This window comes from Tachyglossus aculeatus, chromosome 1 (assembly GCF_015852505.1).
Source record: "Tachyglossus aculeatus isolate mTacAcu1 chromosome 1, mTacAcu1.pri, whole genome shotgun sequence".
In the NCBI taxonomy this organism is placed as follows: Eukaryota; Metazoa; Chordata; class Mammalia; order Monotremata; family Tachyglossidae; genus Tachyglossus; species Tachyglossus aculeatus.
The window spans coordinates 68,866,710-68,882,463 of record NC_052066.1 but is presented as its reverse complement, the minus strand read 5'-3'; the positions used below and the strand labels follow the sequence as shown (position 1 = coordinate 68,882,463).

At 44.3% G+C, this 15,754-nt stretch overlaps 1 protein-coding gene and 1 non-coding gene across 3 annotated transcripts in view; one reads left to right on the top strand and one right to left on the bottom strand.

Annotated features, from left to right (window-relative positions):
* The window catches only part of DIS3L2 (DIS3 like 3'-5' exoribonuclease 2), a 566,950-nt gene that overhangs the window by 346,637 nt on the left and 204,559 nt on the right, over positions 1 to 15,754 (bottom strand). For both annotated transcript variants that reach the window (XM_038750342.1, XM_038750351.1), the window contains exon 6: positions 14,437 to 14,662. In XM_038750342.1, the coding sequence (XP_038606270.1) occupies positions 14,437 to 14,662 (226 nt within the window). The remainder of the gene's footprint in view (positions 1 to 14,436; positions 14,663 to 15,754) is intronic.
* TRNAT-CGU lies at positions 3,356 to 3,428 on the top strand. Its single transcript has one exon. It is a non-coding gene; the product is annotated as a tRNA-Thr (tRNA).

Below are 15,754 nucleotides of genomic sequence, written 5' to 3'. Positions count from 1 at the left end.
TGATGGTACTTGTTAAAGCATTTACTATGTGCCAAGCACTGTTCTAAGTGCTGGGGGTAGATACAAGGTAATCAGGTTATCCCATGTAGGGCTCACAGTCTTAATCCTCATTTTACAGATGAGGTAACTGAGGCCCACAGAAGTGAAGTGACACGTCCAAAGTCACACAGCTGATAAGTGGAGGAGCCGGCATTAGAACCCACAACCTCTGACTCCCAAACCCGTGCTCTTTCCACTAAGCCCCGCTGCTTCTCTATCCTTGCCCACAATGGGCTAACAGTCTAGAAGGGGGGAGAAAGACACCAAAACAAGTAAACAGGCATCGATAGCATAGATATAAATAAATAGAATTATATATACACATCATTAATGAAATAAATAGAATTATAAATACGTACATATATACACACAAGTGCAGTGGGGTGGGGAGGGCCGTAGAGGGAGAGAGTGGGGCGGAGACGGAGGAGAGGAAAGGGCAGGGGGATGTTGAGCTTTTTTGTGTATGTGAAGCAGACATAATGAAGCTCTCAGGAAAGCCAGGAGCAACAGCTACAACAACAAACTAAAAGGTCAGTTTCACAAATGCACAGGACAGAAAAGAAGGCTGGTCATCCATCGTTCCTGTGGGCTTCGCCCAGAAACCTAGGTTATTCATTCAACCGTATTTATTGAGCGCTTACGGTGTGCAGAGCACTGTACTACGCACTTGGGATGTACAACTTGGCAACATATCCCATCGTCCAAAGCATCGCTCTCAAACAGGAAAGACAATGGCCTATATAACTCTCCTAAACTCACCGCTTTGCCCTATCGCCATTCCAAGAAACTGGATCGAAGTCATCATCACTCGTATTTATTGAGCGCTTACTATGTGCAGGGCACTCCACTAAGCTCTTGGGAAGTACAAATTGGCAACATATAGAGACAGTCCCTACCCAACAGTGGGCTCACAGTCTAAAAGGAGAAGGAGAAGGAGAAGTCAAAGGAGAAGACACCACCTGTTTAGTTCTTGGTCTTTTGTTTGAATTTGTATGCCCTTCTGAATCAGGGCCTCTTCACCACAGTCCAAATGATGGCTGTGTTTCCTTTTGGCAACTGATAATCAATCAATCAATTGTATTTATTGAGCGCTTACTGAGTGCAGAGCACTGTACTAAGCGCTTGGGAAGTACAAGTTGGCAACAGATAGAGACATCCCTACCCAACAGTGGGCTCACAGTCTAAAAGGGGGAGACAGAGAACAAAACCAAACATACTAACAAAATAAAATAAATAGAATAGATATGTACAAGTAAAATAAATAAAAAAATAAATAGAGTAATAAATATGTACAAACATATATACATATATACTGGTGCTGTGGGGAAGGGAAGGAGGTAAGATGGGGGGATGGAGAGGGGGACGAGGGGGAAAGGAAGGAAGGGGCTCAGTGTGGGAAGGCCTTCTGGAGGAGGTGAGCTCTCGGTAGGGCCTTGAAAGGAGGAAGAGAGCTAGCTTGGCGGATGGGCAGAGGGAGGGCATTCCAGGCCCAGGGGATGACATGGGCCGGGATAAAAAGATAAAAAGAAGCCCTCTGGGAAGGGAAAGGGCAGAACTGCCTGCTTAGTTCTCACTTGCTTCTCTAACCTAGGTCTCAAGGTTCAAGACGGGGTAACAAACAATGTGCTAACCCTGAAGCTGTCAACACACAGCTGCCGTTCAGACACCCAGAGCACTCCAGAATCCAGAGCTGCCCGCTGGGGACTTTTTGTTAATTCTAAACTGAAGAACACTTCTTCAGATGGAAAAAGAAACTATCGATTTCTCAAACTCCTACAACCCCTTAGCAGGATGAAGGAAACAGCTAAGTTTCTCTGGGTGTTGCCCAAGGGATCGATCAAAGATGGCCTTCAGAGTCGCCTTCCTGGCCCCCTGACAATTCACTAATCTAACAGTTCTCACGGTCAGAAGGTTTTCCCCTGACAGCCAAATGGCATTTTCCTTTCCTTTGCTTCACCTCACGCTCCTTGTCTATAATCCTTATCTCCTCTTCAACAGCGCCTATTTCAAAATACCTACACTCTCTGAATATACGTGGAGTCGTTAACTTTCCCAACCTGCTTTTTTCTTCAAATTTTAAGTAATCCAATTCCGTAATTTGCTTGCTATGGAATGACACCATTTGTGTATTTATATATGTGACTACATCCCGGGTTTACTCACAGAATTAGCTCTACCACATAACTGCGCTACCCAATTCTTGGGGTAATAATAAAAGATTATTCTTTGAACCAGTAATTGTAAGCAGTGAGAGTGGGGGAGGAAGAGAAAAAGAAAAGTGAGAACCTGACAACAAAAGAGGTGGGAGGAAGTTCATTACTCAGTGATATGGGGAAGAGGAGCAGAAAGGATCTGAATATAATAATGGAAAGGTGTTAATATGCAGCTCTTGGGAGAGTGTAAAAGAAGTAAGAGATGCAATAATCAAGTGCCCCCTCACTCTCATCTTTCCTCCTCCTTTCTGTTTTGTCTTTTGGTCTCCTCTTCCCCTTATTAATACAAAAACTATGCAAAAAAGTGGGCTCTGGGTTGCCTTTGGTTTTAATAATAATTAATTGGTAATTATAATAGTAATAATAATAATGGCATTTATTAAGCACTTACTATGTGCAAAACACTGTTCTAAGTGCTGGGGAGGTTACAAGGTGATCAGGTTGTCCCCAGGGGGGCTCACAGTCTTCATCCCCATTTTACAGATGAGGTAACTGAGGCCCAGAGAAGTGAAGTGACTTGTCCAAAGTTACACAGCTGACAAATGGCAGAGCCGGGATTTGAACCCATGACCTCTGACTCCAAAGCCCGGGCTCTTTCCACTGAGCCACGCTGCTTCTCTTAAGTACAATTAATAAGTGCAATTATGGTACTTGTGCCAAGCGCTGGGTTAGATACAAGTCAATCAGGTTGGACACCGTCTGTCCCACATGAGGCTCACACGCTTAATCCTCGTTTCACAGATGAGGAAACTGAGGCCCAGAGTAGTTAAGTGACTTGCCTGAGGTCGCGGAGCAGACACTTGGTGGAGCCGGAATTAGAACGCAGGTCTTCCTACCAGACCTGTGCTCTCTCCAATAAGACTTCCCACAGAAGAGCAGCATGGTGTGTTGGATAGAACACAGGCCTGGAGTCAGAAGGTCATGGGTTCTAATCCCGGCTCCGCCACTCGTCTGCTGTGTGGCCTTGGGCAAGTCACTTCTCTTCTCCGGGCCTCAGTTACCTCATCTGTAAAATGAGGATTGAAACTGTGAGCCCCACATGGGACAGGGACTGTGTCCAACACGATTTGCTGGTATCCTCCCCAGCACTTAGTACAGTGCCTGGCCCTATAGCTCAGGGGTGAGAGCACTGGTCTCGTAAACCAGGGGTCGTGAGTTCGAATCTCACTAGGGCCTACTTTCTAGAGTTTTCCCCCTCGTGCCCCTCTCCATCCCCCCATCTTACCTCCTTCCCTTCCCCACAGCACCTGTATATATGTATATGTTTGTACATATTTGTTACTCTATTTATTTCTTTATTTATTTTACTTGTACATATCTATTCTATTTATTTTATTTTGTTAGTATGTTTGGTTTTGTTCTCTGTCTCCCCCTTTTAGACTGTGAGCCCACTGTTGGGTAGGGACTGTCTCTATATGTTGCCAACTTGTACTTCCCAAGCGCTTAGTACAGTGCTCTGCACACAGTAAGCGCTCAATAAATACGATTGATGATGATGATGGCCCGTATTAGGTGCTTACCAAATACCACAATTATTATTATTATTACTAAGCACTAGGATACATACAAGCTAATTAAGGTGGCCACAATCCACGTCCCAAATGGGGCTCACCATCTTAATCCCCATTTTACTGATGAGGTAACTGAGGCACAGAGAAGTTAGGTGACGTGCCCAAGGTCCCACAGCAGACAAGTGGTGGTTCTTGCAGATGGTAGTTGTGGGGGAATCTTTCAAGTCCTTGGGTGATTCCTCAGAGTTTCATATATGGCGGGAAAATTTGGGAAGAGGTCCAAGAATGAGGTTCCCTTCTTGCTTGCCATCAGATATCAGGGATCTTCTGTCTTTCATGTATTGGCTACAGACGTTACTTCCTCCAAAGCCATAGCTACGATCACACCTTCACATTTCAGCTGGTTTTCTATGCCTCAAAGGACTTTCTCCTTGAGGATGGAAGACCTGCCTTTTTTATGGTATTTGTTAAGCGCTCACTATGTGCCATGCGCTGAGCTGAACACTGGGGTAGACAGAAGCTAATTAGGTTGGACACAGTCCATATCCCACATAGTGCTCCCAGTCTTAATCCCCAGTTTAGGAGTTCACTCTAGTATTTTTATCAATCAATCACATTTATAATAATTTATAATTCCATTATAGCTACAACTCTATTACAGGTATAATTCTATCTGTTCTGATGATTCTGACACCTGTCTACATGTTTTGTTTTGTTGTCTGTCTCCCCCTTCTAGACTGTGAGCCCGTTGTTGGGTAGGGACCGTCTCTATATGTTGCCAACTTGTACTTCCCAAGCGCTTAGTACAGTGCTCTGCAAACAGTAAATGCTCAATAAATATGACTGACTGAATAAATGAATTTATTGAGTGCTAACTGTGTGCAGGAGCACTGTACTAAGCGCTTGGGAGAGTACAACAGAGTTGGTAGACGTTCTCTGCCCACAGCAAGCTTACAGTCTAGAGAGGGAGACAGATATTAATATAAATTGCCAAGCACTTCATATAGGATTTCCTCTTGGTGATGAGCATGTACCTCTCTAAGCTTTTCTGATGTTTCTCTCCTGTTGAGCCAGAAGAGTTCCCTGGAAGAACAGACACTTATTTTAACACAGGAAGCTGGGTTACCCCATTGCAATTTTCACAGGAGCATCTCTACTACACAATCTACTTGACCCGGCTGGTGATCAATCAGTCAATCAATCAGTCATACGTATTGAGTGCTTAGAGCCCTGTACTAAGAACTTGGGAGATTACAATACAAGAATATAATAGACACATGCGGGCAGGGAATGTGTCTGTTATATTGTATGCTCCCAAGCACTTAGTACAGTACTCTGCACACAGTAAGCGCTCAATAAATTCAACTGACTGACAATTCCTGCCCACAATGAGCTTATAGTCTAGAGGGCAGCTTCCGGACACAGGATCACACTGGACAACCTAAAGCTGGCCAGCCTTCCCAGACTGAGCCCCTTCCTTCCTCTCCCCCTCTTCCCCCTCTCCATCCCCCCCATCTTACCTCCTTCCCTTCCCCACAGCACCTGTATATATGTATATATGTTTGTACATATTTATTAATTAATTTATTTATTTATTTTACTTGTACATATCTATTCTATTTATTTTATTTTGTTAGTATGTTTGGTTTTGTTCTCTGTCTCCCCCTTTTAGGCTGTGAGCCCACTGTTGGGTAGGGACTGTCTGTATATGTTGCCAACTTGTACTTCCCAAGTGCTTAGTACAGTTCTCTGCACACAGTAAGCGCTCAATAAATATGATTGATTGATTGATTGAGTAATCTCAATCAGTCAATCGTATTTCTTGAGTGCTTACTGTGTGCAGAGCATTCATTCATTCATTCAATCGTATTTATTGAGCGCTTACTGTGTGCAGAGCACTGTACTAAGCGCTTGCACTGTACTAAGCGTTTGAGCACTGTACTAAGTGCTTGGGAGAGGACAATACAACTGAGTTGGTAGATATGTTCCCTGCCCACAACAACCTTACAGACTAGGGGGATATCTCAGGACCTTGATGGCCTTTTCAGGGCAGTAAAACTTCCTTAGTAATTGCTACAGTCCAGGCATCATCAGTATCACAGAGAATCAATCAATCGTATTTATTGAGCACTTACTGTGTGCAGAGCACTGTACTAAGCGCTTGGGAAGTGCAAGTTGGCAACATATAGAGACAGTCCCTACCCAACAGTGGGCTCACAGTCTAGAGAATGGGGAAAACAGGGCTAAATTTCATTTGAAAGATGAGATGAGTTTTCCGCAATGTCTGCCGTGTTCTCGTGAGTTGGCTTCCTACTCAAATCCAGTCTGGAAATCACGGGCTATGCTAGGTTCAGCTGGAATTTGTAATCCAAGGGAACAACACAGTGAAGAAATCACACTGTGTAACCAAATTTCAATATGTAATTCATAGAGAAGCAGCGTGGCTCAGTGGAAAGAGCCCGGATTTTGGAGTCAGAGGTCATGGGTTCAAATCCCGGCTCCACCAATTGTCAGCCGTGTGACTTCGGGCAAGTGACTTAACTTCTCTGGGCCTCAGTTACCTCTTCTGTAAAATGGGGATTAAGACTGTGAGCCCCAAGTGGGACAAACTGATCACCTTGTATCCTCCCCAGCGCTTAGAACAGTGCTTTGCACATAGTAAGTGCTTAACAAATGCCATCATCATCATCTTCAATTCATTTGGCTTTTACTTGTTAAGTGTGTACTATGTGCAAGGCACTATATTAAGTTCTGAGGGAGATATAGGTTAATCAAGTTGGGCGCAGTCCCTGACTCCCATGGGACTCAGTCTGAATCCCCATTTGACAGATGAGGTGACTGAGGCACAGAGAAGTGACTTGCCCAAAGTCACACAGCAGACAAGTGGCAGAGCCGAGATGCGAATCCTTCTACTCCCGGGCCTGTGCTCTATCCACTGGGCCATGATGCTTCTCTGGTGGTGTGAGTAACACTATGTCTTCCATGAGAAGGGATTAGCAGAGTGGGGGGACCTGAAAAGCGGGGTGCGGATGAGGAGAATCAATCAATCAATCAATCAATCGTATTTATTGAGCGCTTACTATGTGCAGAGCACTGTACTAAGCGCTTGGGAAGTACAAATTGGCAACACATAGAGACAGTCCCTACCCAACAGTGGGCTCACAGTCTAAAAGGGGGAGACAGAGAACAGAACCAAACATACCAACAAAATAAAATAAATAGGATAGAAATGTACAAGTAAAATAAATAAATAAATAAATAAATAAATAAATAGAGTAATAAATATGTACAACCATATATACATATATACAGGTGCTGTGGGGAAGGGAAGGAGGTAAGATGGGGGGATGGAGAGGGGGACGAGGGGGAGAGGAAGGAAGGGGCTCAGTCTGGGAAGGCCTCCTGGAGGAGGTGAGCTCTCAGCAGGGCCTTGAAGGGAGGAAGAGAGCTAGCTTGGCGGAGGGGCAGAGGGAGGGCATTCCAGGCCCGGGGGATGACGTGGGCCGGGGGTCGACGGCGGGACAGGCGAGAACGAGGTGAAGCAGAGACAGGTGTCAAATGAGGCTTGATCCCAAATTGAGCAAACTGCCTTCCCTCCGCCCACTGCCAAAAGCTCCCCTCCACCCCTGGGAGGACATTCCATTCTGCCCTTCTTTCCACTGCCCCGGTGGGAATTTTCATTCACTCAATCGTATTTATTGAGCGCTTACTGTGTGCAGAGCACTGGACTAATCAATCAATCAATCAATCGTATTTATTGAGCGCTTACTGTGTGCAGAGCACTGTACTTAGCGCTTGGGAAGTACAAGCTGGCAACATATAGAGACAGTCCCTACCCAACAGTGGGCTCACAGTCTAAAATAATAATGATAATAATGATGGCATTTGTTAAGCGCTTGCTATGTGCACAGCACTGTTCTAAGCGCTGGAAAATAATAATGGCATTTATTAAGCGCTTACTATGTGCAAAGTACTGTTCTAAGCGCTGGGGAGGTTACAAGGTGATCAGGTTGTCCTACAGTCTTTATCCCCATTTTACAGATGAGGTAACTGAGGCCCAGAGAATTTAAGTGACTTGCCCTAAGGCACACAGCTGACAAGTGGCGGAGCCAGGATTTGAACCCATGACCTCTGACTCCAAAGCCCGGGCTCTTTCCACTGAGCCACGCTGCTTCTCTTAAAAGGGGGAGACAGACAACAAAACCAAACGTACTAACAAAATAAAATAAATAGATATGTACAAGTAAAATAAATAAATAAATAGAGTAATAAATACGTACAATCATATATACATATATACAGGTGCTGTGGGGAAGGGAAGGAGGTAAGATGGGGAGGATGGAGAGGGGGACGAGGGGGAGAGCGCTTGGGAAGGACAAGCTGGCAACATATAGAGACAGTCCCTACCCAACAGCGGGCTCACAGGCTAGAAGGGGGAGACAGAGAACAAAACAAAACATATTAACGAAATAAAATAAATAGAATAAATATGTACAAATGAAATAAGCAAATAAATAGAGTAATAAATACGTACAAACATCTATACATATATACAGGTGCTGTGGAATGAGGAAAGCCTCCTAGAACCTCACAAAAGCTAGCGGTGGCAGTAGCTATTGCTGGCCTACTGGCCAGAGCCCGGGCTTGGGATTCAGAGGCTGTGGGTTCTAATCCCGGTTTCGCCGCTTGTCTGCTGTGTGATCTTGGGCAAGTCACTTCACTTCTCTGTGCCTAAGTTACCTCATCTGTAAAACGGGGCTTGAGACTGTGAGCCCCACGTGGGACAATCTGATTATCTTGTATTTACCCTAGAGCTTAGAACAGTGCTTGGCACAAAGTAGGTGCTTAATAAATACCATAATTATTATTATTATTACTAGGTCTAGTCCATTCTTCCATTTGAGAATCCTCCCACATAACAATAATAATAATAATAATAATAATAATAATAATAATAACAATAATAATAACTGTGTTATTTGTTAAGGGCTTACTATGTGCTGGGCACTGTATTAAGTGCTACAGTAGATACAAGATAATCAAGTTGGACACAGTCCCTCTCCCACATGGGATTCACAGTCTTAATTCCCATTTTACAGATGAGGCTTTAATTCTATTTGTTCTGCCGATTTTGACACCTATCTACGTGTTCTGTTTTGTTGTCTGTCTCCCCCTTCTAGACTGTGAGCCCACTGTTGGGTAGGAACCGATTCTATATGTTGCCGACTTGTACTTCCCAAGCGCTTAGTACACTGCTCTGCACACAGTAAGCACTCAATAAATATGAATGAATGAATAAATGAATGAAACAGGCACAGAGAAATTAAGTGACTTGCCCAAGGTCCCACAACAGACAAGTGGCAGAGCTGGGATTAGAACCCACGTCCTCTGACTTTCAGGCCTGGGTTCTTTCCACTACACCACGCTAATGCCAGGTGTTTTCATGACCGAGGGCAGACTGGGGGTAAAACATGAGTGGGTGTATGTACGAGGCCTTCCCAGACTGAGCCCCCTCCTTCCTCTCCCCTTCCTCCCCCTCTCCATCCCCCCCTTACCTCCTTCCCCTCCCCACAGCACCTGTATATATGTATATATGTTTGTACGTATTTAATATTCTATTTATTTATTTATTTTAATAATAATAATAATAATAATGGCATTTATTAAGCGCTTACTATGTGCAAAGCACTGTTCTAAGTGCTGGGGCGGTTACAAGGTGATCAGGTTGTCCCACGGGGGGCTCACAGTTTTAATCCCCATTTTACAGACGAGGTAACTGAGGCACAGAGAAGTTTTTATTTGCACATATTTATTCTATTTATTTTATTTTGTTAATATGTTTTCCTTTGTTCTCTGTCTCCCCCTTGTAGACTGTGAGCCCACTGTTGGGTAGGGACCGTCTCTATATGTTGCCAACTTGTACTTCCCAAGCGCTTAGTCCAGTGCTCTGCACACAGTACGCGCTCAATAAATACGATCGAATGAATGAAAGTACGAGAGAGAAGGAGAGAGGAAGGGAAGGAGAGACGGAAGGTGAAAGAGAGAAAAATAATTTACAGGCTGTTTTTTTGGGGGGTGACCATTGGTGAAGTGAAGCTTACACCCTCCAATTGAGCTGACAAATAAGCCTTTCTGAAGAGTGCTGTAACAGGTGCCTACTGACAATGGCGTTTATTAAGCGCTTACTATGTGCAAAGCACTGTTCTAAGCACTGGGGAGGTTACAAGGTGATCAGGGTGTCCCACGGGGGGCTCTCAGTCTTCATCCCCATTTTACAGATGAGGTAACTGAGGCCCAGAGAAGTGAAGTGACTTGCCCAAAGTCACACAGCTGACAGTTGGCGGAGCCAGGATTTGGGTTGGAATCTGCCGCTAGTCAGCAAGTCCTTCCTTCCGAATGATCGAGGAAACCGGGGTCTTGGAGCACTATAGACGTACATACTAATCCATCAATCAATCAATCGTATTTATTGAGCGCTTACTGTGTGCAGAGCACTGGACTAAGCGCTTGGGAAGTACAAGCTGGCAACATATAGAGACAGTCCCTACCCAACAGTGGGCTCACAGTCTAGAAGGGGGAGACAGATAACAAAACCAAACATAGTAACAAAATAAAATAAATAGAATAGATATGTACAAGTAAAATAAATAAATAAATAGAGTAATAAATATGTACAAACATATATACATATATACAGGTGCTGTGGGGAAGGGAAGGAGGTAAGATACTAATATTACTCAAGATGACTCCTCTGAGCTCCTCTGAGTGGTGAGCTCTATTACTTTGTGTCTCATGCAGAGGCCAGATTTCTAAATTCACATATCAACCAATCCTTCAGTGGTAGTTAGTGAGCACTTACTGCGCACTAAGGACTTGGGAGAATATAACAGCAGAAGTAGACAAAATCCCTGTCCCCCACGGGCCTAGAATTTAGCCGGGGGAGATGGACATTAAAATAAATTTTGGGTAGGAGAAGCCCTGAGTATTAGGAGAGAACAGCGTGGCTCAGTGGAAAAGAGCATGGGCTTTGGAGTCAAAGATCATGGGTTCAAATCCCGGCTCTGCCAATTGTCAGCTGTGTGATTTTGGGCAAGTCACTTAACTTCTCTGGGCCTCAGTTACCTCATCTGTAAAATGACGATTAAGACTGTGAGCCCCACGTGGGACAACCTGATCACCTTGTAACCTCCCCAGTGCTTAGAACAGTGCTTTGCACATAGTAAGTGCTTAATAAATGCCATTATTATTATTATTATTATTAAGGCTGTGTAAGTAAGTGGGGTAGTGGGGATGGGGTGAGTATCAGATTGGTTTGGGGGTATGGCTGCAGAAGAGAGGGAGAATAGGGTGAAGAGATGAGGAGTTAGTTAGGGAAGGTCTCTGCCACTTGTCTGCTGTGTCACCTTAGGCAAGTCACTTCACTTCTCTGGGCCTCAGTTACCTCATCTGTGAAATGAGGATTGAGACTGTGAGCCCCACAGGGGACAGGGACTGTGTCCAACCCAATCTGCTTGTATCTTCCCCATTGTTTAGTACAGTGCCTGGTGCATAGTGAGTGCTTAACAAATACCATTGCTAACAATAATAATCAGCAGCAAGAGACGGGACAATGAGAAACTGTGAGTAGGTATGCATTTGAATCAATCAGTCAATCAATTAATCCATATTCACTGAGGCCAAGTGTTTCCAATAAAACACATCTCCAACTATGAAAGAAATATGGGTGTCGCTAGCAACAGAGAGCCAAGATGATACAGTTAAGAAATGATGTCCAAATGTAGCTGAGTAAAATCATCTACAGATGAAACTAAGGGACACTGAAATGTCTTGTTTCCAAAAGCTTCTCCTTATTGCTCCACAATAATGCAAAAAAAACTCTACTCATAGCATTTCCTCTTCGTTTCTGAATTTCGACCGAGTGAAATTACAGAACAGCCGATGCTAATCAAGAGCACTGCCAATAAATGGCTCTGTCCCATCTTTTTCCCCATCTTCTGCCAGCAAATGTGCATGCCATATTGCTCGGTGTCCATCTCACTGATCTGTCCAGTCTGTGATGAGGTACTTTCCAGTCAGACACTGGGACCTGGAAATAGTTGGTATTTAAAAATCTTTTTTTTGGCAATCGATACATCGTCATCATCATCATCATAGTAATAATATCTGCTTAGCACGTCTATGTGCCAAGCCCAGTATTAAGTGCTAGGGGAGATAAAAAAAATAATCAGGCTGGATACAGTCCTGTCCAATCTGGGACTCACAGCCTAATCACGAGGGAGAGCTGGCATTGAAAGTCCATTTTGCAGAGAGGAGGAAACTGAGGCACAGAAGTGACCCGCCCAAGGTCACAGAGCAGGCCAGGGATTAGAATTCAGATCCTCTGACTCCCAGCCTTGGGTTCTTTCCACAGCTTCTCATCAAGATAAATGAATATGAAATGCCCCAAAGATCCATACACAGATACTAAACTTTTGTCCAGAAATATTTTGTAGGGGAGAAGAGAGAGTGAAAATTCACTCTCAAGACGTGTAAGGGCTGGATTTACAGAGACTGTATTTGCTCCACTCGAGACTCCATAAATAGGATACCAATCAATCAATCCTTTGATCGACCAATCACATTTATTGAGCGCTTACTGTGTGCAGAGCACTGTATTGTAATTGCAAAAAATCAGATTGGTGGGAGGCAGCTAAAAACAAGGACAACCTCTCACACATTTCAAATCTGCTTTGCAAGGAGAAGCCACCAAACTGAGATCCAGATTGGCAGAAGTGAGGGCACCTGTCTAAATACTCCAGACAAGTGAGCGTTGTCAAGAATAGCCAACAACCCATCGTGCTTCAAAAAGGTACAGGGCAACTGAGAGCTGTTTGAAATTGTTCCTAAAGCAATAGGAGGGGCAACCTATCATTAATCAATCATATTTACTGAGCACTTACAGTGCGCAAAGCACTGTACTTAAGTGCATGGGAGAGTACGCTACCACAGAGTTGATAGACATGTTCCCTGCCCACCACGAGCTTATGGTCGGTCAATCAATCAATCAATCAATCGTATTTATTGAGCGCTTACTGTGTGCAGAGCACTGTACTAAGCGCTTGGGAAGTACAAGTTGGCAACATAGAGTTGGCAGTCTAGAGAAGGACTATCATCCGATCACTGGTGGTTAGAAAATGTTTTATCAGGAGGATTTCAGTCACTGTGCCATCCATAAAGAAGGAAACTTTGGGATCACTAATCCATCAGAGAGCCGTTTGGAAGATGTCCCGGCAATCTGAAGTGGTATCAAGGTGCGACCCCCATCTGCGAAAAAAAAAAGTCTGGCAACCATACAGACCAAGGACTCAACTGGAGCCTGGGTACTCCCTTACCCGGTAGTCCAAAGGAAGAAAACCAAGCTGGTAGGTTCGTATTCAAGAGCCATTTCCAATTGCAATGTTCATTCGTCAATGAACGGGAGTTGGCACCAGAAATGAACAAATGCTTTCCTTCTCTGTTCACTACTTTTTTTTGTTCGGAGACGGATAAATATTGCAATCATTATTCAGAAATTTCCTGGACTTTCACATCGCCTCCGGTCTTCTCTAATTTGTCAGTGGTGTGTTCTCTCTAGCACCTGTAACAGGGTGAGCCTGCTAAACATCCTCCCTTACTAATCTACTGGCTTTTCTTCCAGCCCTTAATTGGGAACTTCTTTCCAGATAGTGAAGTTCATTGTCTGGTCTGGCTCGCAGCAGAAGGTCAGTATTTCTCAACCTGCACATTTAAGACTACATTTGGCTGGAGAATCTCTTCCCTAAATCTCCTGAGAATTCTTAGGGCTGAAAAATCCAACCTTTTAATTGTTGCTTCCACTCAAGTGCTCCACTATGCTAATGATGAGGATGACGGTGATGATGGTGCTGGTGGCGATGAGTGATCATCAGAATTTGCCCTCTACATATCTGCTCACTGCTCTTTTCTCCCATCCAAGGGCGGGGACTACTTCCCGAGCCTTTTCTCAGAGAAAGTGGACCTTTCCTCTCAACGACAGAGAGGGGAGCCAAGGCACAGAGGCATCCTACCACAAAAGGCTTTCAAAGTGACCATAAGTTTCAAACGCCCACCAGCTTTCTCAGAAGATTTGTTTACATGATCAGATACACCCACGCTGAATACTTTCAGTAGACCCTTTAGAGGGAACCGCGAAGCAATCATTGGCAGAACAAATGGTGCAAACATACAAAACGCAATCAGCTGTGGCTCCCTTATATTAAGGATGAAATAGTTTTTCCTACATTCCCTCAAGAATTTTCAAGGCAGATTTTACATGGATTTTCAGGAACAATGGGGCGGAATCAGGCTCATGGCTCATTACTGAAGTGCTTCCAACTCAAACAATGTTTTATAACACACTGGGGCATGGTGATGACTCCTGCCATTGGTTGCATCTTTCTCTCCTCTTCATAGGACAGCACCTAAGAGTCCAATTATGCCCCTTCCTCTACCAAATGTTCATTTGGAGGCTGGGAGGGAAACTTATCACTGCATGTAATTTAGTCCAGACTCACACAAAAATACAATTCTGATACCTGAAGAACATATTTCCAAGAATATGGAATATTTCCATATTATTCCATATTCCAAGAATATTTCCAATAATATGGTATCAGGTGACGGTCCGTTCTACTCACCCTTTTCAGGGGTGCCGAAGGAAAGTTTCCTGATACCATCAGCCAGCACATTTTGCGAGCTCCCCTGTCCGTCCTCGGCTTCACTGTCATCGAACTGAGCCTCTATGATAACATCGGGACTGTCAGCATCATTTCTGACAGGCGGCTGAGGCAGAGGGGTCCCCAAAAACTCGTCTGAGTCATTTACGACTTCTGTTTCTTTGTCACTGCCATCTGCTTTTATTACCTGAAAAAAACAAAAAGAGGAAACATGTTAAATCTCTAGATGGAAAAATGAAAACTCAGCTTTTTCCCTGTCATTTATTTTTTCTATGGAAAAATGTACAGTTCACTAGCTAGTGCCACGGGGCAAGTCTAGGGAGTTGAAGTGCAAATGGGTACTCCACTTCCCAAATAAGAGAGACTGCATTAAGGAGCTTATCGCTTCAGTGGAGACAGGCTGGTACTCAACTCTTCAGTTGGAGTAGGAGTAGTTCAGCTCAGTAGGAGGAAGAGGAGGAGCTGTGGCAATTATTAAACACTCACTTTGTGCAGAGCCCACCATTAAACCCTGGGGAAAATACACAAATCATCATTAGCGGTACTTAGTGAGCACTTACTGTGTGCAGAGCCCTGTACTCTGTGCTTGGTGGGGGTGCAATACAACAGAATTGGTAAACTCGTCCCCAGCCCACAAGGAGCTCATTGTGGGCAGGGACTGTCTCCCTTAATTGCTGTATTGTACTTTCTCAAGCACTTAGAACAGTGCTCTGCACACAGTAAGTGCTCAATAAATACGACTGAATGCATGAAAGGAGCTTACAGTCTACAGGACAGTTAGACCCAATCCCTAGCTCTCAAAGGTGTCACAACCTAAGAATAAGGGAGTGGATAGGGGACAGAAGACAGACAAACAAGGAACCATGAAAAAATAAAAACAATAGAAAAGACAAAGACAACGATTTGAGACTGGTAGAGTATTGGAAACTCTCCAGGTGTGATCCTGAGAGGGGAGGGGGGAAGCCAGACAATAGGTGGAATAAGGCATAGCCCTATTCTCCACAGAGGACCAAGGAACCCAATTCAAGAGATTTAAGACACCAAGCCCCAGTGTGTTACAAAGTGGCTGACATTTTAGAGTTCAGAGTGAGACGGGGCAGTGGCAGGGTGGGAAATGCAGGAAAGGCAGCATAAGAAGAGACTGAGGGGGAAATAAAATGAAAGCATGAGCTGCATCGAGAGATATGGGGTGGGGGGAAGAAGGGCAGAGAAAGCAAGGATAGAGAGAAGAGCAAGGATAGAAAGGACAGAGTGGTGGGGAGAGGGGTACAGGTGTGAC